The sequence below is a fragment of the Apodemus sylvaticus genome, chromosome 16, assembly GCF_947179515.1.
Source record: "Apodemus sylvaticus chromosome 16, mApoSyl1.1, whole genome shotgun sequence".
NCBI lineage: Eukaryota > Metazoa > Chordata > Mammalia > Rodentia > Muridae > Apodemus > Apodemus sylvaticus.
The window spans coordinates 45,620,468-45,643,540 of record NC_067487.1 but is presented as its reverse complement, the minus strand read 5'-3'; the positions used below and the strand labels follow the sequence as shown (position 1 = coordinate 45,643,540).

Genomic DNA, 23,073 nt, shown 5'->3' with positions numbered 1-23,073 from the left:
AAGAGGCACTATGCCATGTTCAGGTTGTAAGGAATTCAAAACAGGAGCCTTCCCGAGTACCACATACTAGCCATGAAGTTTTCTTACCTTCCACAAACCAGCAACCATAGCCAACAGCAAAAGGATTCCAGCAATTATGCTTCCAACGATAACCCCTGTCGGCACTTCTGCTTTCTCCGTGGGTTTCATTATCATGAGGGGAATCTGCAAATGAAAACATGCTCCAAACTGAGTTATCTATTTAGCAGGAAAGCGAATCAGCTTAGTGCAACTGAGTAGTTTATAAATACAATCCACAGTTGTCAGGGGAGTCGTAACTTGTCCTAATGGCATTCATTCCTCAAGTACGAATACAGAACAGAACACGTTGTAGAGACCACCTGAAAACTCAGGTAAGCACAGCCGCCTTCTTCTTCTTCTTCTTCTTCTTCTTCTTCTTCTTCTTCTTCTTCTTCTTCTTCTTCTTCTTCTTCTTCTTCTTCTTCTTCTTCTTCTTCTTCTTCTTCTTCTTCTTCTTCTCCTCCTCCTCCTCCTCCTCCTCCTCCTCCTCCTCCTCCTCCTCCTCTTCCTCTTCCTTCTAATTCTTGTTCAAGATTTATTTAGTATTATATGTAAGCACACTGTAGCTGTCTTTAGACAAGCCAGAAAGGGCATCAGATCTCATTTCGGATGGTTGTGAGCCACCATGTGGTTGCTGGGATTTGAACTCCAGACCTTCAGGAGAGCAGTCAGTGAACTTAACCCTTGAGCCATCTCACCAGCCCCAAGCACAGCCTTTCTACGTTCCCTTCCTTAGCTATATTAATGTCTTAGGGCTATGCTGAACTGAAGGTGTCAGATGCTTTGTTTAAAGTAGGCACTTCAATTTCTGGTGTACATTTCTGTCATCAAAGGAAATTAAAGCACCCTAGGAATGTGGCAAACCATAGTCTCTTCCAACCGCTCCTCCTCTCATTCAGTGACATTGCATCGGCTTTTAAAATACTGATTCCAGTCTCATTCAAGTTTGATAAAAAATGCTGGGAAAGCAGAATGGACATCTTAGGGGCGGGGCTGATGTTTTCAGTGTCCTTGAATGTATGTATGACTTTATGCCCATGTCCCTTGGTGATCATTGTGGCAGTGGCCCGCCATGGCAGCCCCAGGGACTTGAACAGTGACACTTCACATTCTTTTTCTTAGCTGAGAAAAGGATCTTCACAACGTAGTCTTGGGGGATTACAGAGCAAAAGGGGACATTAGTTAATTTATTTTCTTGATAGTATGTTAAACTTCAGTGAAAAAAGAGCTGCTTTTTAATGAGGTATGGAGCAAATAAAAGGTCACCCTCAGTGACTGTGTTTCTCCTTGCTTGTATTGAAAAGCTAAAATGTTGGGCTGGAGTGATGGCTCAGTGGTTAGGGGCACTGACTGATCCTCCAAAGGTCCTGAATTCAATGCCTAGCAATGACACAGTGGCTCAAAACCATCTATAAAGAGATCTGATAACCTTTTCAGGTGTGTCTAGAAACAGCTACAGTGTACTCATATACATAAAATAAATCTTAAAAAAAGAAAAAGTGTCGGGCAGTGGTGGTGCATGCCTTTAATCCCAGCACTTGGGAGGCAGAGGCAGGCAGATTTCTGAGTTCAAGGCCAGCCTGGTTTATAGAGTGAGTTCCAGGACAGCCAGGGCTACACAGAGAAACCCTGTCTCGAAAATAAAAGAGAGAGAGAGAGAGAGAGAGAGAGAGAGAGAGAGAGAGAGAGAGAGAGAGAGAGAGAGAGAGAGAGAGAAGCTAAATAGTTCTAATGAAATTACTATAAATTCATACAGTTCACTGCTCTGTAGGAGCACGGTCCCAAGGCCATGTTTCAGAGCTCACGAATCCTGCCTTTGTTTCTCCCTCACCCTTGGGCACAATACTTCATGGATCTGATTTCGAAGTGAGTCTGGATATCTTCATATAAGGGTGTGCCAATATATGATTTGGATTCCAAGTATTTGTCAGAAGGTTATCCAAATTATTGTTTGGATTACAGAATAATTTCACAGACACACGTAGAAGCCAGCCTCTGGTACTAATTAGCATTGCCCATAGAGAAACAAAGAGAAGAAAAATCTGATAGATTCATGAAAATAAAACTTTGAATTTTCAATGACTATGTTCCAAGGCTGCTTCACGAAAGGAAGACTTTAGCAGAGTTCACATATCACTCGCATGCTGCATTTTCCTTAACTGAGCTCTGGAAACAGGTCTACTGCTTTCTTCCATCACTGGGTTCATAGCAGTTCCAGTTTAGAGTCTGCACTTTCTCTGGCTCCATTTCTAGCTTTCCATGCCCAACCTCTGCACAGAGGGTGTAGGCTTTTGCCAAGGCTCCCAAACCAGAGGCAGAAAAGCAGCCTCTATTGTGTGGATCATTTTTCCTGGGGCAAGAGTGGGACAGCAGTGTTGTGAACTCAACACAGGCATTGAGAGAGACCCAGAGTTCATGGGGCCCTCGGCTTTCTAGCCATTCTGTAGGATGGAGCGCTGGGCAGAGGCCAGCTGACCAGTCGGCCTGGGGGCAGAGTCCTGAACTGGCTTCCAGTTCTTAAACAAAAGCCTTGGGAGGAAAGTGCTCGGGAACTCTGCCAGCAGATTAGCTGGGTATGGAAATCCTGTTGTATCTAAAAATGGCACATGCTAACCAGAGGCTCACTGCGAAGGAAGGCTGCCTGTGCCAGCCTGCGGGACAGAGAGCCTTTGTCTTCTGTAAAGGGACACTTCTCCATAGTGCCCCCCTTTAAATGAAGGGTTCATTTGTAGTTCTCTAGGATGCAAGGCAGTGAATGGACCTATCACTGTCTGGTTATAAGAAGTACTTTTAAAACGTTTAAAAAATGCCTTATTTACATATATGTTTACAATGTTCTAGAGCCAATTCAGGATTCTAGTCAAGAAAATGTAGGATTTATGCCCCAGGCCCTGATGGGTTCTCACAGCACAGAGAGGAGAGGTAATTCTGCTTTAGGCATGAAACATCACCATGGTATCCAAACACAGAGCCCCTCTGTTTGTTTCTTTTTTGGGGGATCCCCACTTATAGAAAGCCAGCTTCGCACCATGAGAGACTGGGAAGAGGGCAAGCCTGTCTGGATTTTATGAGGGTCAGAAACTCTTGCCAGATCTCAACCTCAGAGAGCCCAGGCCGTGAGCAGCTCGGGAAGAGCCTTCTGCTCGCACACAGATGAGAAGAATGACTGTCCGTGTTTCACATAATAGAATGTCTGTCACAGGGAGGGACACACACTCACCGTGACAGCATTGTCCTCAATCACGAAGAGCTGAGGGTTGTGTGTATCAATCTCTGCTGCTGCTGTCAGCTGCACAGTCTGGAAGGTCGACTGGAACACAGAAAAACATTTTACCCTCATAGCAGTAAGCACAGAAAGCCTGGGATGCTTAAGATATTTTAAGTCCTGATGAAAAGTCACAAGAAGAAAACCCAGGCCTGAAGATTTAGATAGTCTTCTGCATGCTTGGACTCGCTGTATAGACCCATCAGAAGTGGCTGAACAGCCTTTGAAATAGTCAATGGTTGGAGCCTGTCTCTATGCATTAAGCCAAAATTCAGGGTGACACCCAGACAGGAACCTTGGAAACACCTCCTTACATTTTTCAAATTTGAAAATGATTCAAACGGAAGGTTTACGAGACCTGTTTTTAAATGGAAAAGCTGGTCACCCCAGCCTTTCTTTTAAACTAAATGAAGCTTGATACATAAAAGGAAACTGCACATAATCCTCTTTTACCTGGATCTGATCAAAATACATAAAGAAGTAGAAAGACAGCATTTGAGTTTCCTCTTGGGTGCACACCACAAACCATCATTATGCAAGAGCACCCCTGAACTTGAAAATACGTGTTGACAGCAGAAACGTTGAGCCTTCTGACATGTTATATCACATTAGGGATGAGTCCACATATCCTAATGTAAGTGTACTTATCAGATGATACTGTCAGTGTGGAAGTTGAACAGGAAGAGCATACACGTTTGCTGATGCTGTGAGTGAAAATATAAAGTAAGTTTACAAGGCACCATCAATGTCTTTACAGAAAAATGGTCTGCTCAATGGGAACATGATTGGCACACATGTCTAGCTGTTGGCATTTGCCATAGAACACAAATTGTGGGCATCCTAATTATGTGAGACAGAGCCCAGCACTCAGATATTTGAGGCGTTCACATGCCTTAGCTATGAAGACTCTGTTGTTCTGGTGACTAGGGTAAAACATCTTCATGAAGTAATTTGTAGGCTCTACACAGGAGCCAACTAGAGAGAATATATTTCCAAAGAGTGAGCAATTTGTTTCCTTTCTGCTGGCCCATTCTCTGGTTCTTCTTAATTTTCTCAAGAAGAAAGATTGGGTCATCTGTTACCCTAACGATGGATCTTTTAAACATTATTAGAGGTGAAACAATTAAGAGTATTTGTAGGGGCTGCGTATTTGGAGAGATGGCTCAGCAGGTTAGAGTCTTGACTGATCTTGCAGAAGACTTTAGCTCAATTCTTACCTGTACCTCCCATTACAGAAAATCCAGCTCCCTTTCCTGAACTCCAAGGGCACCTACATGCATGTATTATGTACATAAAAATTCATGCAGGCACTGCTCACGAATTAATACATCTATTTTAGGTTTTGGGTAATGGTAGAAATTTAAATGGAAAGTGGCAGTCACGTTACTATGCTAGGCCGTATCCCCCGTAGACTGTGAGATGAAATCATTGTTCTTACAAAACTAATATGGCTACCCACACAGAGCTGGCTGGTCTTACACATACCCAATGTCTTACAATGCTAACTAGTGGTAGGAGGTGTAGTTCACAGAGCCAGGAGAGTAAGCAAAATAGCACACTTGCTAGCATTCGCCAAGGTTTTCCACATGAAAGGCAGCCAGTACTATTGGGAAGTCTGAGCAGTAAGAATGTGATCAGTACTAGGCTGATATTCACTGCATCACAAAAGGAAGTAGCAGAAGGCCCTGCACAGTGAGCCCCATACTGGAAATGAGACCCGAATCTCAGACTGAATCATCTATTTAGCTGTTAAAATAGAGGAAAGTATGGATTCTTGGGGAACAGGGAGACATGCTGCCCTTGACACCCAGTAACTTGGAGCGATGCTTTCTTGGTTTTCTAACTGTAACTATTGTGAAAAGGGATACATTGTCTACTGCTCAAGAACTTGGCTTCCAGAACTGAAAGGCTGCCTCTGAGCCTATTGAGGGGCACTTCCATAAAGCCTAATGGTTAAAACAGTGTAGCTTCAAGAAAACTCCAGAAAAGCCAAATACTTTTTGCAGAGCTGGAGAGATGATATATTGATGTGCAAGAGTCAGGTTTCCTTCCCATTTGGCAAAGTTCGTAATGAAAATATTTGCTCCTCAGATCTAAGGAGCCAGGGGCCAATTGGTAAGACTGAGCACTAAGCTGCCCCAGCTGGGGAGGATGCATCCAATACAATGTGTCACATCTCAGGACACAGAGCTGTCCCATAGGCTTCAGAGCCAATGCAATTGACCAGCAAACAAAAGAAGAATTTCATAAGGAACCCCAACACCTCAGTCTCCCCAATTCCCCAGTTCTGTAATCTTTCCCTAAACTTCCTATTTTCATATTATATTTTTCCTCAATCTGACTGTGTTTTGACTCCGGGGCCCAGTAGGGAGGGCACTCTCTAATCAACACAGAGAAGATGATTGCCAATTGTGAAATGGTGAAAATCGAAGGACCAGAGTATTAAAAAAAAAACAAAAGACCCATACAGAGCCTGGGAGATTCAGACTAAGATATTTTGTCAACAGTCAGAGCCAGTATCAGAGGAAGGAGTAGCTAGTCATTCAAGTAGCCAGGACAGCAGAGGCTGAGGACTGCCCCTAACTTATGTTGTTCCTGCCAGACCAAAACACTGGTTACCCAACCCCCCTTCCCCCCCCCCTCAGTTGTGCTATAGTGGACTCACACCTGCTGTCCAGAGAAACAATGCTAATTGTTACTGTGTTTTCATTTCAAAGAGATTGAAATAGCCTGAAAACTGTACACCTTCTGGGCTTAACTCATCAGATTAAAGCTAAACCAGGAAAAATAGAGTGCCTGCCTGTTTTCACAGAGGGAGACAGACCCTCCTGCTGGATTTATCTTCTGCATGGTTTAAGATCAATAATGCACTTAGCTGAAAACCCAAGGATAGAGACAGGGGTGTGACTATCTTGATTCAGCTGTTACTGCATATAGAGGACTGTGGGGACATTGGGAGGGAGACCAAGAAGATGCTGTTTATGGCAAGGATAGCAAAGGCATCTTTGGCACTATTCATGGAGATGCCATGGCTGGAGTGGCATCTGAGAGACAGACTTCTGGATGAGCTCTCCAGATGATTCTGAGGCAAAGTCAGCAAAGGTATATGAGCTTACTACTCTGGCTAGTGCTTCCTGGTTAGTTACCTTTTTATTGCTCTGGTATGTTTGGGCAATGCTGACTGTAGGCAGGGTGCTCCTTCATCAAAAAGGAATTACACTAGCAGTGAAGCCACATGTTCCCTTGCTCTCCGTAATACACGGTGGGTAAAGCTGATACTCACAGCAGCAAAGGTTCCATTCCAGACTCTCGTTGTCACATTGATAAAGTACTCTGCTTTCACGTGAAGGTCTTTCAGCCAGCAGGTGATGTTACTGCAGGAAGCAGTTCTGCAGTCCTTTCAGATTAGAGTCAACAGGAGAGAGGGGAAAGAGAAAGGGAGGGGAGAGAACGGGTGTTATTAGTGCTAAAACTTTAGAGAAAGATAAGATAAATCTCAGTGCTAGGAAGGACCCTGGAAACAAGCACTATCGGGCTCTATTACAGTGTGTGTAAGCATCCTAAAGCTTCAATACAGTTCTCCATGTTGTGCTAATCCCAAACCGTAAAATTAGTTTATAACTATAACTAATTTTGCTTCTATTTTGAATCATTATGTAAATATCTGTTTCAGGTGACCCCTGTGAAAGGGTCATTCAGCCCCACAGGCTGGGAATCATTGATGTGTTAATACTTATAACTCTTCTTCAAGAGATTTTGGTACCATGTTTCAGAATGTAAAGAGAGTTGACAGGTCTCTACCCCCCTCCCCAGTTATTTCCTGTTAATATGGATACCCTTGGAGATAACAGAAATATGTGAAAAGAGGGTCCCACCTGTTCATTCTACTGTTTATGACCATAAAAGCAAAATGAAGGAACTAACTCATGGTATCAACAATGTGCCAATAACAAATAAAGGAAGTAAATTATTGAACAGAAAGTATAGGTAACATAATTTAATCATTAAACTTAATTGTAATAATGCATTCTTACATTAAAATATGTGAGTAAAAGAGTCAGTAGTTATCAGGGGTTAGGGGGGAGAGGGAGATGTGACTCACAGAGGATGGCAGATGTTTAGGGTTGTTAAGCCCCTCTATGTGCCGTTGTAATTAATGGACACAGGTCATTATAGACTTACAAACCCCATAGTGTGAACACTGGACATTCCAACCATGAACCCCAGTGTAAACCATGGTTTCAGGCAAGGACACATTAGTGCAGCTGTTACCTGTCACATGTGACAGAGGCAGCACTCTGTCATGGGTGTCAATGGTGGATGAATCCATGAATATGTGTCAACAGGAGGTACTTAGGAAAGTCTCCTCCATTCCTCACAGTTTTGTCATGAGTTGCTTTAAAAAAATAAAGCTTCTTTAAAAAAGATTCTATGGGAGCCAAAAAGATACCACAGTTCTTCATGCCGTGGTGACCCCCCAACTCTAAAATTATATTTTTGTTATTTCATAACTGTAATTTTCTTACTGTTATGAATCATAATGTAAATACCTGATATTTCTGATGGTCTTAGGTGAACCTCATGAAAGGGTCATTTGTGGGATTGCAACCCACAGGTTGAGAAACCCTGCTCTAGGATGTCAGCTGCTGGGGTAAAGCAAAAGACACAATTCCAACAAACATCAGATCACTAAAGGCAAGCTTGCTGTAATGTTGACCTCTCCTCACCAATTCTTTCGTATGCCGGAAGTTTTCACTCTTGAAAGATACAGGAGAGGCGGTGCTTGGTAGCTTTAAAGGATTTATTTCTGCCACACAGCTGATGTCACCAACCTACAGAGAAGATCACCACATCAGACATGGAAAGCAAAGTGTTTGCTGTCAGTCTTTTCAGCCTGCCAGGAAATCCTGCTGATGTGGGGCGCCCGAGGGGCCCTTAGGCTCCTTTCTCAGTGGCCTAGTGGCCAACTCTTTTGTTCTTCAGGAAAGGCTCAACTATCGCATTGAGCTGATGAGACCTGATAAAGCAGGCCAGTTTCTCACAGCCTGTCATCATTTCAATGTGGTTTTTACCTCGCAGTTCACACATTAAAAGAGTAGTCCCACCCCTCCGGATCCTAGCAAAATCATCATGAAAAAGATCAGAGAGTCTTCATCCATCAACTGATGGAACAGATGCAGAGAACCATGGACCAATGTTAAGGAACTCTGGGAGTCCTGTTAAGAAGGCGGAGGAAGTATTGGAGGAATCAGAAGGGACAGGGATATCACAAGAATATGGTTCACAGAATCAACTGTCAGGGACTCATGGGGGTTGCAGAGATCAGAGAGACGATAGTGGTCTGACCTAGATCCTCTGCATATATGCTATAGTTGTGTAGATGTGGGAATTCTAATAGTGGGAGCAGAGGATGTTCCTGACTCCTTTGTCTATTTCTTCCTACTGGGTTGCTCTGCCCAGCTTTGATGTGATTGTGTGTACCTGGTCTTATTGTAGCTTGTTATGCAATGTTTGGTTGATATCATTGGGAGTTCTGTTGTTTTCTGAGGGGAGGCAGATTTGAGGCATGGATCTGAGGGAAATGGGAGATGGGAGGGGGAGAATTGGAGGAGAAGGGAACAGAAACTGCAGTTGGGGTATAATATATGAGAGAGGAATAAAAAAATACTGTGGCTCCCAAGGTGGCATTGTCAGGAGACTATGGGATCATTAAGAGTTTGGTCCCAGTAGAATATCTATAGGCTAATTAATTGGAAGGATGTCCTATAAAAGGGAGTGCAGAATTCACTTCAGTTTCCTACTTTGCAATGTACTTCCATTTTCCCTTCTCTTTCTTATACCATGAGACACTCACCAGAGCTGAATCGTATCTCTGAATCTCAGGAACTAGGGGTTAAATAAACCTTTTTATCTGTAAATTTTACCTGACCATTTTATTGTAGCAATGCAAAATGAACTAATACTTTGCTAGTATGACATTAGATCAATTTGTAGTAAAGATAGATAGATATAGATAGATAGATAGATACATACATACATAGATACATAGATGGATAGATGGATAGATGGATAGATGGATAGATAGATGAAAACATCATGAGTGATTCAGTATTATTTTCTTTGGAACTGTTTAGGACTTTAATATCTTTAAGTCTACTCTGCATATTACAGAAACAATACTACTGTAAGAACAGCTAGGTGCCTAACTAAAGGTGAGCCAGTGTTAGGAGGTTTGGCTATGACAGGCACTATCTCTTCGCCTACACTGCATGGAAGAAACCCTGTAACTTTCAAAAAAAAAAAAATAAAAACCACTAGTGCCTTATATTCAGATTCAGATTTCATTGTCTTGATGTTTCTCTTTAAAAAGTAATTGGGGTGAGTTAAATGAGTAAGTAGGGCTGAGCCTTACTTGCTGAAATTCTGAGCCAACTGCTTGAGGACACATAATTGCAGCTCTCTAGACCCACTATGTGCCCACAGTAGCCTGAATCTCTCACTTCTCAGCTTTCTCTCCTAGCAAGGCTCTGACCAAGTCAAATCACCTCCAAAACAGACTGTAGAGTAATTTCAACCACCTCTGACTACTTGAAGCAGATTGTTCATTTTCTTAGGACATATAAAGTTTGAGGCTAGTTTGCTGGGATCTGGGGTGCATATGTGGTCTCTCTTGTTTTTCAACCTTCAGGTGCAGACACAATCACCCTTATGTCTTGGGTCACTTCTGTGTAACCAGGCGTATTGTCCTTACCTGGTCTGTTTGTATCCCGGTCAGATACAGGAGTGGGTTCTTTTCCTTGGTGTACTGAGGAATGTGGATGGTTACCAACGCCATGCTCACTGGAGCACTTCCCACTGTTACCTTTGTAGAAAATAACAGGAGACACAAATGCTGTCAGAAAACCCATCCACGATGCTATCGGTGATGCTGTCCATGATGCGGGGAACGGAGAATAGCAGTGTGACTTGGGCCAGGAACTGAACCTCACTAAAGATTATGTTTTCATCTGACGATTAAAGACCATCAAAAATTCACTGGCCCTTCACTTCCAAGCTGACTGGTCTCACTGGTGGGAATTAAGTTGGTAGTGTGGAAGACACTTTGATACAATGCCTCACACTTAAGCTCTTAATACTGTTACTTTTACTGTGAATTGATTAAAAATCCTATTAAGCATGCAGTTGCCTTCCTCACCTTCTGAAATACAAACTCTTGGTAACAAATCACGATTCTTTTCTCATGAAAGACATGATACTAAACTTCAGAGCTGAAGATTTTTGTGAACTAGTAGAAATGCAGAGATGGAATGCTCTCTGTCTCAGGGAGGCCGGTGGGTTCCTATTTACACTGCAAAGGTTCTCTAGCTTTCTTTTCTAAATGAGCTCTTCTTTCATAACTTAATTTCTCTCTCTCTTAGTCATACTCTGTGGCCCAGAGTGGCTTTAAACTTGCACCAATCTCACCTCAGTTTCACAAGTTCTGGGGTTACAGTATGTTTCTGTGAATTTCTCTAAATAACTGATTCCAATCTTTAGATTAGTAGTTACTTACTTATAGTTACAGTTATGTTATATTGAACCCACTCAGAACATCTTAGATACTACTTTTCATGACTGTACAAAGCCCTATTTGTACCATATTGATGAATTATACAGACAGGATTGGTTTCCAAGCATAAAGTAGTGTCACGGACACTCCCCCTCAGTGACACCGCTGTAATGATGCCTTGTTGGCTAGTCATGGGTGTTTGCTTTGAAAATATAATATTTCTCCCTTACCTAGGACACAACTAAACACAAATCCCTCAACTTATCTGTCATCTACCTCAGAGTTCTCAAAGTGTGACACCCAAACCGGCAGCATCCGTAGCGTTGCCTGGGCTGCAGCATCTGCAGCACTGTGTGGGCTCCTCAGAAGCTCACTTCCTGCCTCACCACAGACCTTCTGAGTCAGACACTCAGGGCTGAGACTCAGCCATGCCTGCACTTCAGCAAGCTCTCCTGGTGTTACTGCACGATCGAGACTGACAACCACTGATGCCTTGGGACCTTGCTTCCCTTCTTTTCAGCCTAGACTCCTTTATTTCTCTCCTCCTCTTTCTGGTTTGTCATCCTGTGACAAGTTTACCAACCTTGAGGGAGAAGATGAATTTAGGACCAATATCTTCAACACTGTTGATGGCAGAAGGGGCATTCTCATCTGAAGAGATCTCATAAAAGTTGATGTTGGTGGATCTGTTGGGTGACAGCAGTGAAGCCCATTATTTTGGTTTTTCTGTTTCTCTTGAAGCATCATATTTATTTTACTTAAGTGCCTTCTAGCTTGGATTACCACTAAAATAGCTCACTTTTACAATAGAAACACCAAATGAGTATTCTACCTTCACATCAGCTGTTTTAAGATTCCGCATGAGTAACTATGAGAATCTGTCTTTCTGCTTGACTGGTATCAGGGGAGGCTAGAAATCTCAGGGCTACCTATCCCCAACATTAGCAGTATACATCATATATACCTCGAGCCCCATAAATATGTAGAATCATTAAGTTAGTATTATCATAATACAAAAGTTACTAGATGAAAAAAATCAATACAAAAGTTTTTAAAAAATACTAAAAATCCTTAAAACTACTTCCTTTCAAGTCATACCTCTTCACTGTCTTTCTGAGGAAAGTCTATGTGTTTACCAGTAGCCAAGCTCATAGCATTAGTATGAAAGTATTATCTTAGAATTGACAGTTGTGTTAATCTCCAGACTGCTGTTACACCAGCAAGTGTGTTAGAAAGGTAGACACTTCATCTTTGGTGGTTGGATTGGAATTGTGAGCTCAGATTTTTCACTTGTGGCTGGAGTACAATGATAGGTAACCAGCTATTAGCTCCTGCAGAGTGCATCACTAAATGCCTTTCAAACGGGACATGGGACTATTTTATTACTCTTTCTCTCGTTTTAGACTAATTCTAATAGTTGACAGTAAGTTGAGGGTTGATTGAATTTTTTTCCAATGTTGCAGGACCACTCTTAAATTCCCAAACTTGTATTATGATCAACCACACAATTTAAGGTTCCTGGCTAATGCCTGCAAGCACAGAAATGCCCAGGCCAGAGGATTCCCTAGGAAATCCTTGCAATGTATGGGGCGTTATGGATTTGATAACCAGAGTAAGAGTCTGAAAAGCACTATGCAATTCCTTCCGTATATGCCCAGGGGGCATCTCTCATTTATCTAAATTATAGGATGTTCAGTTCATTTCCTAAAAGAATGGACTAGACATTTTCTGAGACAGAATGCTTTTTTTAATCTTCTGGGCACCCCCTTCCTTCCTCCCTTCCCAATCTCTGACTGCCCCCAAATCTCTCACTCTTTTAAGAATGTTCTTCCAGATTTTCAGAAGGAAAACCTGTCACATTATATGTATGTATTTGTCAAGGTTTTGTGCCTATGAAAGGAAATAGTGATGTGTCAGCTTTGTATGGAAAATGGGAAACCTAACAAGAATTTAAAACAGAAAACTCAGCTCTGATATTCTCTCCACTTTCCAGATGTTTATGTAAGCCCCTAAACAGAGCCAGCTCCTAAATTGATGGATATGGTCTGCTTTTTTTGTATTTTAAGGAGATCGGACACTTTTCTACTTTACATAAGTTTTCCCTACATTACTTATGGGTTACAGTAGTAGTGATCTAAATTGAAGAGGGTCCTGTTCAAAATAATTCTATTCATATTTATTATATGCATAGATGATAACTGCATTTATATAGTATTACAGGAGCTTCTAAGGGTTGTACTTTCCTCAGAAGATTATAAAATATTAAAGCTTTTTTTCCGCAGTATTGGTTTTTATGGTTACAAAGACAAAAATGTAAAACAACCACATATCTAATTAATATTGGAGTGGTTACATGAACTATGACTCTTTCAGAAATAAAATAACTTATATATATCCTGATATAAAGACAACATAAAGATAGGAAATAATATTTTAGTATTCCCTTTGAATGAGAACATGTGTGTATGTGTATGTATATAACCTTGCAGATAAATGAACTGCTTATATGGAAGATATTCTAAAATAGCCTTGTTAGTCACTTGTGAGGGCTTTAACCAAGGTGGTAGAGAATGCTAACCTCAGTTTTCATTTTGAATCTTAATGTTTGTATTTTCCAAATACACACATGTAATGCTTTAGAAAAAGAATCTTGTGGGAAACCATATGGGTGTAGGATCAGAAGTTATTACTTTAAAACTTTTCATCATGAAAAAAAATTGACTATATACCTTAACATTTTAAGTACATACTATAGACCCTAGTAGCAGAATATATTAGAATAAAATTGTAATCACTAACATACATAGCTAAGATGCCAATAAAAGTCTTATTTTGATCCTCTATTTCCTGATAACAGTATGTGAAAACACATAGATTTTTTTCACCAAATATGTTTAAGAGAATACAGAATCCTATACAGTAGAAAAAGTCCCAGTGAGATGGCTATTCACATCATGGTAGCTTTGTCTTCAATTGGTTTTTTAGCACAGAGACTTTATTTTTCCTTTTCCTCTTTTTTTTTTTTTTTTTGAAACTGCAGCTACTGATGTACTTCTCAGGGCTGGATAACATGGGGCATGTTTTGTTTGACTTGTGCCTTTGTGACTTGGTACAATGTGTTGTCTTTACCTTTGCTCATGTGTCTCAAGCTTCAAACAGGACAGCACACACTCCTCCACAATTTCGTTCTGTGATTTATTGCATGGTTTGTATGTTCCATGCATTCCTGGGCTGGGCTGCCAAGGCCCGAGCCAGAGAATTATTGGGAAATTAGTATTGTGCTTTGTCATGGGTCTTTGGCTTTCAAGAGGAAGTGGCCTTAGTTCTCTGAGTGAACTCAGACGGGATTTGCCTATAGCACTTGTAGGATTCGTATGTTACTCATATCCCAAGACACCTGCTCCTTGGGACAAGTCAAGCTAATTGGTGTCTCCTAGTTACATTTTAACCACTGTCCTCGGGTTGACCTGTGTTTGGTAGACAAGAAAAAGGAAGAAAGTCTTTCCTCAGGCATGGCTTCCTTTGGAAAATCCCTCATTTCTTCCTGGTTGGAAGAAAACCATCACCAGTCACGTCTGGGGTTTTCCATTAAGGAGCTAGACCTAGGCCAGTCTCCATGTCAGCTTCTTTGGCCTGTGATTCCATCTTACAGTTTTCGTGCCCTTTCAATGTCTAAGATGTGGTGTTGGGGCCTTCCACGCCCAAGAACGGGTGCTTCCACGCCGGAATGCTCCACATTCAGGATGAATATTATGAACAGGGCAGCAAGAAATTGTCAAGCCCCCAAGAGTATGATTCAGTGTCTAAGGATAGAGGGGTTTTGGTTGTTGTTGTTGTTTGTTTTGTTTGTTTGCTTGTGTGGTTTTTTTGATAGAGCTCAGGCACTCACTACCTTAGGGGGCGTTGACATATGTTGCAATCATAAACATACATAGCTAAGATGCCAATAAAAGTAAAGCCTTATTCTAATCCTCTATTTCTTTCAGGTTAACATAGGTGAAAACACATAGACTTAAACCTGATGTGTTTAAGAGAATACAGAATCCTATACATTAGAAAGAGATCCAGTGAAATGGTGATTCACATCATGGTAGCTTGACATAGGTGACATATGTTGACATAGGTGACAGAAACATTTTTCTTCTGCAAGTCTGGTGCTATTGTGAGTCAATAAACCTCAAAGGTCAAAGTGTCCCTTGGCATCTGTTTATCTGCATATTTCTAATCTAGTTGACCGTTGGGAAATAACTTCATAATCTAAGACTGAATAAACAGAGGACTGTTTGTGGTAATAAGCTCAATGATGCAATCACTAACATGCTATCCGGGGTAAAAAGTTACCCACCCAATTGCAGGCTTCACCTACCTGGTTAAGTGAAGTTCAGCATCATAGAGGAGAGGAATCGTGAGACTGACGGAGTTGTCTGCTTTGTTTGTTTCTTGGCTCTCACTATTAAAACAAATATCAGACAATACTTAAAGAGAAAGCTCATAAAAGCTGTGGACCAGGAGTTTTATGATTCCGTTGCATCTTACCTGAAGGCTTGGAAATTGATGGCTGCCTGATTCTGGAGGTTTTGAAGATTAAAGTCGAAGTTGATGGCAAAAGTTACCTACACACAACATTAAAATCCATCAGTCCACGATGCTCTATGCCAGGAAAGTATTCTCCCGCAAGATGAACCCATTCTCGTGGGATTCCGAATGTTGTCTTAAAATGTAAACTCTGTAGACCACATCTCTCCACTTGCTCTGGCTTGTTGATCTGAGAACAGAGCTCAACTTCTCTCAGGTACACACACTGTGGAGCTACGTCTGTCAGAACTGCCAAGCCTTCTGCTGACCTGAAATTTACTTATAGTGCTTTGACCAATGTTGGTCAACATAGCCACACAAAAGAACATATGTTGTATGTGCACTTGGAAAAAAGTGTATGGAGGAAATGCTACCTTTGCTAACCACTTAAACAAAGTAACCTCAGTGAGGGAACATGTCTGGGTGGTATGTTGCTGCTTTGTGATGTCTGTGAAATGATGATGTCTGGGGAGGACAGTGCTCTCAGCTTTGGAGGGACCAGAGGATGCATGCTGTACCTGCTGTTCACTCTGTAAGGCAGGGTATCCCACATCACAGGTAACAGATTTCTGCGATGAACCAACCTGGCAGGTTACTTCTGTTCCATCAACCTGAACAGGACCAAAGAAATAACAATTAAGTGTGTGTGGTGTATGTGTGATGTTTGTATGTATGTGTGTGTGCATATATATGCATGCTGTGCATATGTGTGGTATGTGTATGTATGTATATGTGTGTATGTAAATGTATATGTGTGTATGTATGTATGTGCACATATATGTGTGCTGTGTATATGTGCACATATGTGGTATGTGTATGTGTGTATATATGTGTATGTATATGTATATGTGTGTATGTATGTATGTGTGAGCATATATATATGTGCTGAGTATATGTGCATATATATGTGGTATGTATATGTGTATATGTGTGTATATGTGTATGTATGTGTGTGTACATATATATGTATGGTGTATATATGTGTGTGTATATATGTGCAGTATGTGTATGTGTGTATATGTGTGGTATATGTATGTGCATATGTATGTATATTTGTGCATATATGTTGGTGTGTATATGTGTGGTATGTGTATGTATGTATATATGTGTCTGCAGACCCACACTGAAATGTGTACAAGGATATCTTAGCAGTGATATTGTTGTTTTTTTTTAAATATTTTATTGTTCTCAAAGACTTGAATATCTTGTAGTGTCCAAGTGGTTAGCATGCATTTGTATTGCCAACTCTAAAGATATACTGGAGAAGCCAAAAAACTGGGGAATTGTACACTAAGAAGGAGATCACCTTTGTAGTTCAGGGGCACAAATATCTTTAATGCAATATCCAGAAGCCTTATCTTTAGTAATACCTTCTCCTTAATATTTTTGAGATGCATATTTTCAAAAGAAGAAAAATACATGTTGGTGTTTGTATTTTTATTTATTTATATTTTGTTTTTGGTTCTTTTTTCGAGACAGGGTTTCTCTATGTAGCCCTGGCTGTCTCAGAACTCACGCTATAGACCAGGCTGGCCTGCATCTCAGAGATCCACCTGCCTCTGCCTCCTGAGTGCTGGGATTAAAGTGTGTGCCTCCACTGCCCAGCAGTATTTGAATTATAAATATCTAACAGATTTTGCCAGTTTCCTTACTTCATTTTGCCTTTAATGTAAGAGGTGCTATATGGCCAGGCCATTTAAACATGTGGTCACTATAAGTTTAGATTTCTAAATCTATAAAAGTTCACATTAATGTGAAATAGGAAGAAACATTTTTTTATAACATTTCATCAAGCAGTTTATTTGGAAAAATAGATTTTCCTATTTTTCTTTTTTCTCTTCTCTCTCCATGCCTTGAGAGCAGAAGAACTAAGGCTCTCTCTGTAAAGCTTATTCCTGGTTTAGTGATCAGGTCAGCTTGATAGAGTGGCTTTGCAGGAACGTGTTACCCTGGCAACAGCATCCGCAAATCTAGGACTAAGCTGCAGGACTCACAACACCACTGAGCAAGTGCACCACATCTGTCTAGCACCAGGACACACAGATGGCTGGAAAAGTTATGAGCTGCTGCCGCCAAGGCCTGGGGTAAAGGAAAAAGTGACCCTCGCTGGAATCAGAGCATCCCGCCCTAGATTCTAGATTCAGAGCCCAGGCTGCCGGTTCTCTGGAGTCTTAACTAACTGGAAGCCACGTGGTAGGACTGAGCATGCCCGGGGTCAACGCTGTTTTTTTTTTTTCCCCCCAGACAACTTTGAGGACATAGAGGGACAAGTATCAGAGACAGTGATTGTTGGGAGAGGGGAGGGGAGCAGGGGGTAGGGTAGGGGAAGAAATGCTGTGCTGGCTTGGGGGGTGGGGCGTAAGGGGGCGGGGTTGTCCTCACTTACCGGCATGGAGAAAGAAGCAAAAAACAGGTTCTCAGAAAACTCAGCCAGGACGACGGTGTTGTATGCGCTCTCCCCTCTATTTCTCAGTACGACTGAAAATGTTAACCTCTTGTTTTGGTTACTGACAATAAAGGGCTGATTTCTGTGAAAACAAGAAAAGAGAGGAAGATAGAGCCACCGAGGTTAAAACTGCCCCACTCTTCAAAAATTCTTTGCATTTACTTGAAGATTACTTAATAATGAGGAGACAAGTAAGCAACTGCTGCCGGATCGTAGCTTCTGATTACGCTGCAGGGACAAGAACTCCCCAAATCCAGCAAGTTAGCAATTCTCAGTGCTTTACTCTTAGGGGAGTGGCAGAAGCTGAAATTCAGCTTTGCAATGTCTTAACTACATTCACAGTGCTTCTTCTTTAGAAAAGAAATCCAATTTTTTATTCTGAGTGGGGAGATGTATTGCGCCTTTTATTTCTGTATTTTACAGGGAAATGTGAAATCGAACATACTGAATGGGTGGCAGCTGTTGGGCATCCAGGATCAGATCAGAGATGCAAATTCCATCGCTGCCACACTCCTTATAGAAAGGGATCTGCAACAAAGGAGAAAATACATCATCCTCTTAGGTGCTCTTAGGATAAAATCAGAGAGATTGTAACAGTATTATCCCACTTACATAAAGGTCAAAACTGTGGGAAGCTGAACAAAGTTTTAGGAGCTTGTGCAGGGCTACATAATCATAAAGAAAAAGTAATGAAAAATACAAAATTCAAGGTAATAGTTTGTTTATGGGGGGGCTAAATTAAAATAGGCATAATAGAGAGATGAATAGCTTCACAGACATCTGATTTTTTTTTAAGTGGATGGTGAGCAGTTTGGTCTGTTTTTGTTCTTTATTTCTCCAAGAAGCATTTGTTGAATTCCCCTGGTAACTTGGCATTGCCCTCGGGCCAGAGGCAGAGTGGAGAAGAAGCCATCTCTGCTTTGCGGGACTGATATGCCAGTGCCCTGTGTGCGTTATTACATCCAGGCTGCATCCTTCACATCTTTAGCGCCACGCTGAAGGTGCAAGCTGTGGGCCAGCCTCCATCTGGGAAGGGCAAGCCACACTCACACTGAAGACTTTGACAGTTTCGGAATAGGCTTCAAGGACAGGGCTAGTGCCTGGGTTTTCCAAACTGATGTCCACACGCAGATCCAGAGGGTTGACAACGTCAGAGGGCTTCTAAATACAAGAGAGAGATTGATTGGTTACTTCGTCATAGTAACTTGTAAACAAAGTCCACCATGTGCCAATAATTAAGAGGACCATCAGTTACAGAGGGTCATCTCTTTCTGAATGATGAAGACTTCTTCTTTGGTCTCAATTCTGCTGTTAACCTCAAAAAAAAAAAAATCCTAAGGTGACTCAGTTACAGTAAAAATCTGAAGCAGCAATTCCCACTGGGATGATAAATAATTTCATTGTTTATATGCAAGCAATTATAAATATTTAGACGTTATGTCCAGTTTTCGTCAACGGATGCCTATATCAGTGCCTAGCTCTTGGGTGACCTTGCTTCTCATCCCTAGTATCATCATTCCAGTGTGATTCCACAGAAATCTGTAATTCCATGGGTAATTTGATCCCCTTCTAATCAAGGTCAGGGTAGAACGAAGCCAAGTTTCTTCCCTGCCTCCTCTTCTCCCTCCCTCCATTCCTACACCCCAACCCCCTTTCCCCTTCTCTCCTTGATCCTTCTCTTTCCTTCCTTGCATGTTGTATGTATGTGTGTATGTATGTTGTGTATGTGTGTACATGTGTGTATATTGTGTGTGAGTATTGTGTGTGTTGTATGTGGTTTTTTGCCTGTGTTGTGTGTATGAATGTGTGTACATGTGTGCATGTTTTGTGTATATATTGTGTGTGTTTGTGTATATGGTGTATGTGAGTTTTATGTGTGTGTTGTATGTGTTTTGTGTGCTTATGTTGTGTGTGTGTACACAAGTGTGCATGGTGTGTGTGTATATGTGTGTATACATATATGGTATATATGTTTGTGTTTGTGTGTGTCCACACATGCATGTATATATGTTCCTGTGTGGAGACAAGAGTTCTACTCTAGGTATTTTCTTATATTAGGTTTTATTCACAGTTGCTAAGCAGAGGGAAGATGTTTCAAATAACTTAAAATAACTTTCTGGCTGGAAAATTTCTCCTAAGAAGCATTTTTCCTACATTAAAGATTTCCAAAGTCTGTGAAAACTCTAGCAATTACGGTCGGTCTAATATTAAACCAAGCAATCTTTGCTGCACAATCTACAGTCTTTCACCCACTGCAGCAGTTCTCAACCTGTGTGTCACCACCCCTGGGGCGTTGCATATCAGATATTTATATTCCTATTCATAATTACCAAAATTATAGTTATGAAGTAGCAATGAAATAATTTCACAGTTGGGGTCATCACAACATGAGAAACTATATTAAAGGGTCATAACATTAGGAAGATTGAGAACCACTGACCTACTGTTAAGGAATACTGTAAACCACAATTGAGATTTTCATTCTCAGGAGCTTACAATGAATACAACTTTTACCTGATGGAAAAGTTGTCAAAATAAAATTGTCAATGGTAACTTCACCCTGTTAGTCATTCAAGAGATACTCTTTTTCACTTTTTTTAAAAAAATTAATTGATCTACTTATCTTCTTTATTTAGTATGTGTTTGCCTGTACACATACATGTGTGTACATATGTATGGATGTGTGTACATATGTGTGGATGTGTGTACATATGTGTGGATGCCAGAGGAGAACATTAGGTCGCCTCTGCTTCATCATATTCAACATTTTCCTCCTGGAGACAGAGTATCTGGATGATCCTGGAGTAAGACTGGCATCTGGCAAGCTACCTCCAGAAATCATCTTGCCTTGCTGTTCAGAGTGCTGAGGTTATAGGCACACATATAGCTGCCACACATGGCTCTTTTACATAGGTGTTGGAGATTCGAACTCAGGTCCTCCTGCCTACGCTGCAGGTGCTCTTATCTGCTCAACTCTCCCTCTGGCTCCACGCCTTTCATTTCTTTAACAATCTTTTGGGCCCTTTAGTTGAAATTCCTAATAAAACGTCATGCCACCAACACATACAAAATCAGAACGTGACCTTAAGTATTAGCATAGAAGAAATGGGCTTTCTGTTCCCAGAGTTAGACAAGACATAAAGTCATTGGAAAGACAAACATCTTCTAACATCTAACTTCCATTTTAAACTTTATCCATTAGTCTTTTAGAAGAAAAGTGATGGAAACGCCAAGACCTCACCTGTATGTTAATGTAGTACTCAGAACACTTCTGCACTTCATTTACAACCATATTCTTCTGCAAGAATCGCTCACTGTTTTCTGTAAACATCCCCCTGGAGGTTACTCTGGATGAATATTCATCTGCGTCAAGTGTCATGTTAAACAGGATGGCTGTGAGAAAAATCACAAACAAATAGGTCAAGTGTGCTCTGAAGAAGAAAACAGCCTTGTTTCATTGGATCTTATTGGAGGAAGCCCCTAATATCAAGAAGATGCAAAGACTATCTTTATATCTTTTTACAACAGTGGTTTATGTACAGAGGAAGACCACATGACATTTGTAATTTTATGGGATTTGGTCTAAGTGACTGTGGACTCTCTCTCTCTCTCTCTCTCTCTCTCTCTCTCTCTCACACACACACACACACACACACACATACACACACACACACATACAAGCTAGCCAGAGAAGTGTGTCTTGTAACAATGAAACCCAACAACTACTGGGCTATTGGATTTGCCCTGGGAAATCTATTGGATAAGCTTGGGCAAACTGATCCCTTTCCTGTGCATTAGTTTCATCTTCCATAACGTAGGGCACATGCAGGGAGTGCACACAGGACAAGTAGTTATATGGAGAAATTCCAGTTGAACACATCTTCATATTCTACCATCTCTACAATGCACCTGGATACTGAATACTCTGATGCTATTTTGAGATAACGAACTAGACGAAAATGAAACAGAATAATTGACATGAGTTCATCCAGCTTAGACAAGGTCAGAAATAAAACTGAAGTCATTTTGAAATGAAAGTTCATGTTCTGTCTATTTCTGTGCCATTACAAGGACTGCGTGTTACTCTAAAAATTAAGCATGATCATTGAAAAGAACAAGTACTCTGCCTGACATAGTCTAGATGCTTTCGTGGAGAAAGACATGCGACACTGTAGCACCGAGGTTTGAGTCAGACATTCTTAGACTGGGCAGTAATTTCACAGTTTATGTCCTCTTTGACTTGAACACTCTTCCTACTCTCTTTGGATCTGTTTCTTTGGCAGTCAGAATTTTTTAATAACAACTCAGGGGAGTAAAAATGAAAAACTACCGTGTGATAAAAAATGATGACAGGAACTGAAGTCCAGATAATCAGACCAGCTGCCTTTAAAAGAATCCATTGGCCACTCAGACATTCAGAGCATTCCCGACTGCTTAGGACAAATGCCTTATGGGGAATTACTTTATCAGATTTATTAACTATTTTAAAGTTGAATATTCTTCCTAAGACAGTATAACTGTTACGTTTAATCTATCTATTAACGAAACTGGAATTTCTGTGCTTTGGTGACTTAATGAGACCAATAAACATGTCAAAAATATGAAAAAATGGAATGGATGGACTAAAAGTAACTGATAAAAAACTTAACGGGAAAACTAATAGCGGGGACTAGGTAGCTGTAAAAAAGGTGAAGTCAGTAAATTCCCCTTTCCTTCAAGTAGCTTAATGAAATAGATGGCTAGTTTCACAAATTATCCAGTTTTAAAAATGGGATTTATTTCTTATGTGCTGGTATTGTCAAGCCATGAAGTGAAAACTTATGACCAGCGAGCTCATCAGGGTGGATGTAGACACAGCAGGAGAGAGTCAAAACGAAAAGTTCCCAGTGGCAAGAAAGGTTCCCAAATCCTCACCAGCCAATCAGCGGGAATGGAATTCTCTGAAAGTACAGTTTTTTCAGTGTGCGCCAACAGAATATATGAAGAACATTCAAAATGTGGAAGAGCTGCAGGGCATATTCATACTTTAGGGCCAAGAGAGCTGGGCGGCCAGCCATGTCTGCCAGAGAATTACATTTTCCATCTTAATCTTTTATGCAGACTAAAGATGGTTATATGGTGCTGCTTTTCGACTTCATTGTGATAGATCCTCAGGTGGGTGTGTACCCCAAGACACAC

General features: G+C 41.0%; 1 protein-coding gene across 1 annotated transcript in view; it reads right to left on the bottom strand.

The window, feature by feature from the left end:
* The window catches only part of Itga2 (integrin subunit alpha 2), a 101,267-nt gene that overhangs the window by 4,306 nt on the left and 73,888 nt on the right, over positions 1-23,073 (bottom strand). The window contains exons 17-29 of the mRNA XM_052159794.1: positions 21,137-21,288; positions 18,946-19,056; positions 18,341-18,423; positions 17,836-17,977; positions 15,968-16,060; positions 15,411-15,487; positions 15,241-15,324; positions 11,458-11,560; positions 10,077-10,187; positions 8,053-8,157; positions 6,609-6,722; positions 3,281-3,370; positions 88-204 (exon numbers count right to left, since the gene is read on the bottom strand). Of these exons, the coding sequence (XP_052015754.1) occupies positions 88-204; positions 3,281-3,370; positions 6,609-6,722; positions 8,053-8,157; positions 10,077-10,187; positions 11,458-11,560; positions 15,241-15,324; positions 15,411-15,487; positions 15,968-16,060; positions 17,836-17,977; positions 18,341-18,423; positions 18,946-19,056; positions 21,137-21,288 (1,382 nt within the window). The remainder of the gene's footprint in view (positions 1-87; positions 205-3,280; positions 3,371-6,608; positions 6,723-8,052; positions 8,158-10,076; positions 10,188-11,457; positions 11,561-15,240; positions 15,325-15,410; positions 15,488-15,967; positions 16,061-17,835; positions 17,978-18,340; positions 18,424-18,945; positions 19,057-21,136; positions 21,289-23,073) is intronic.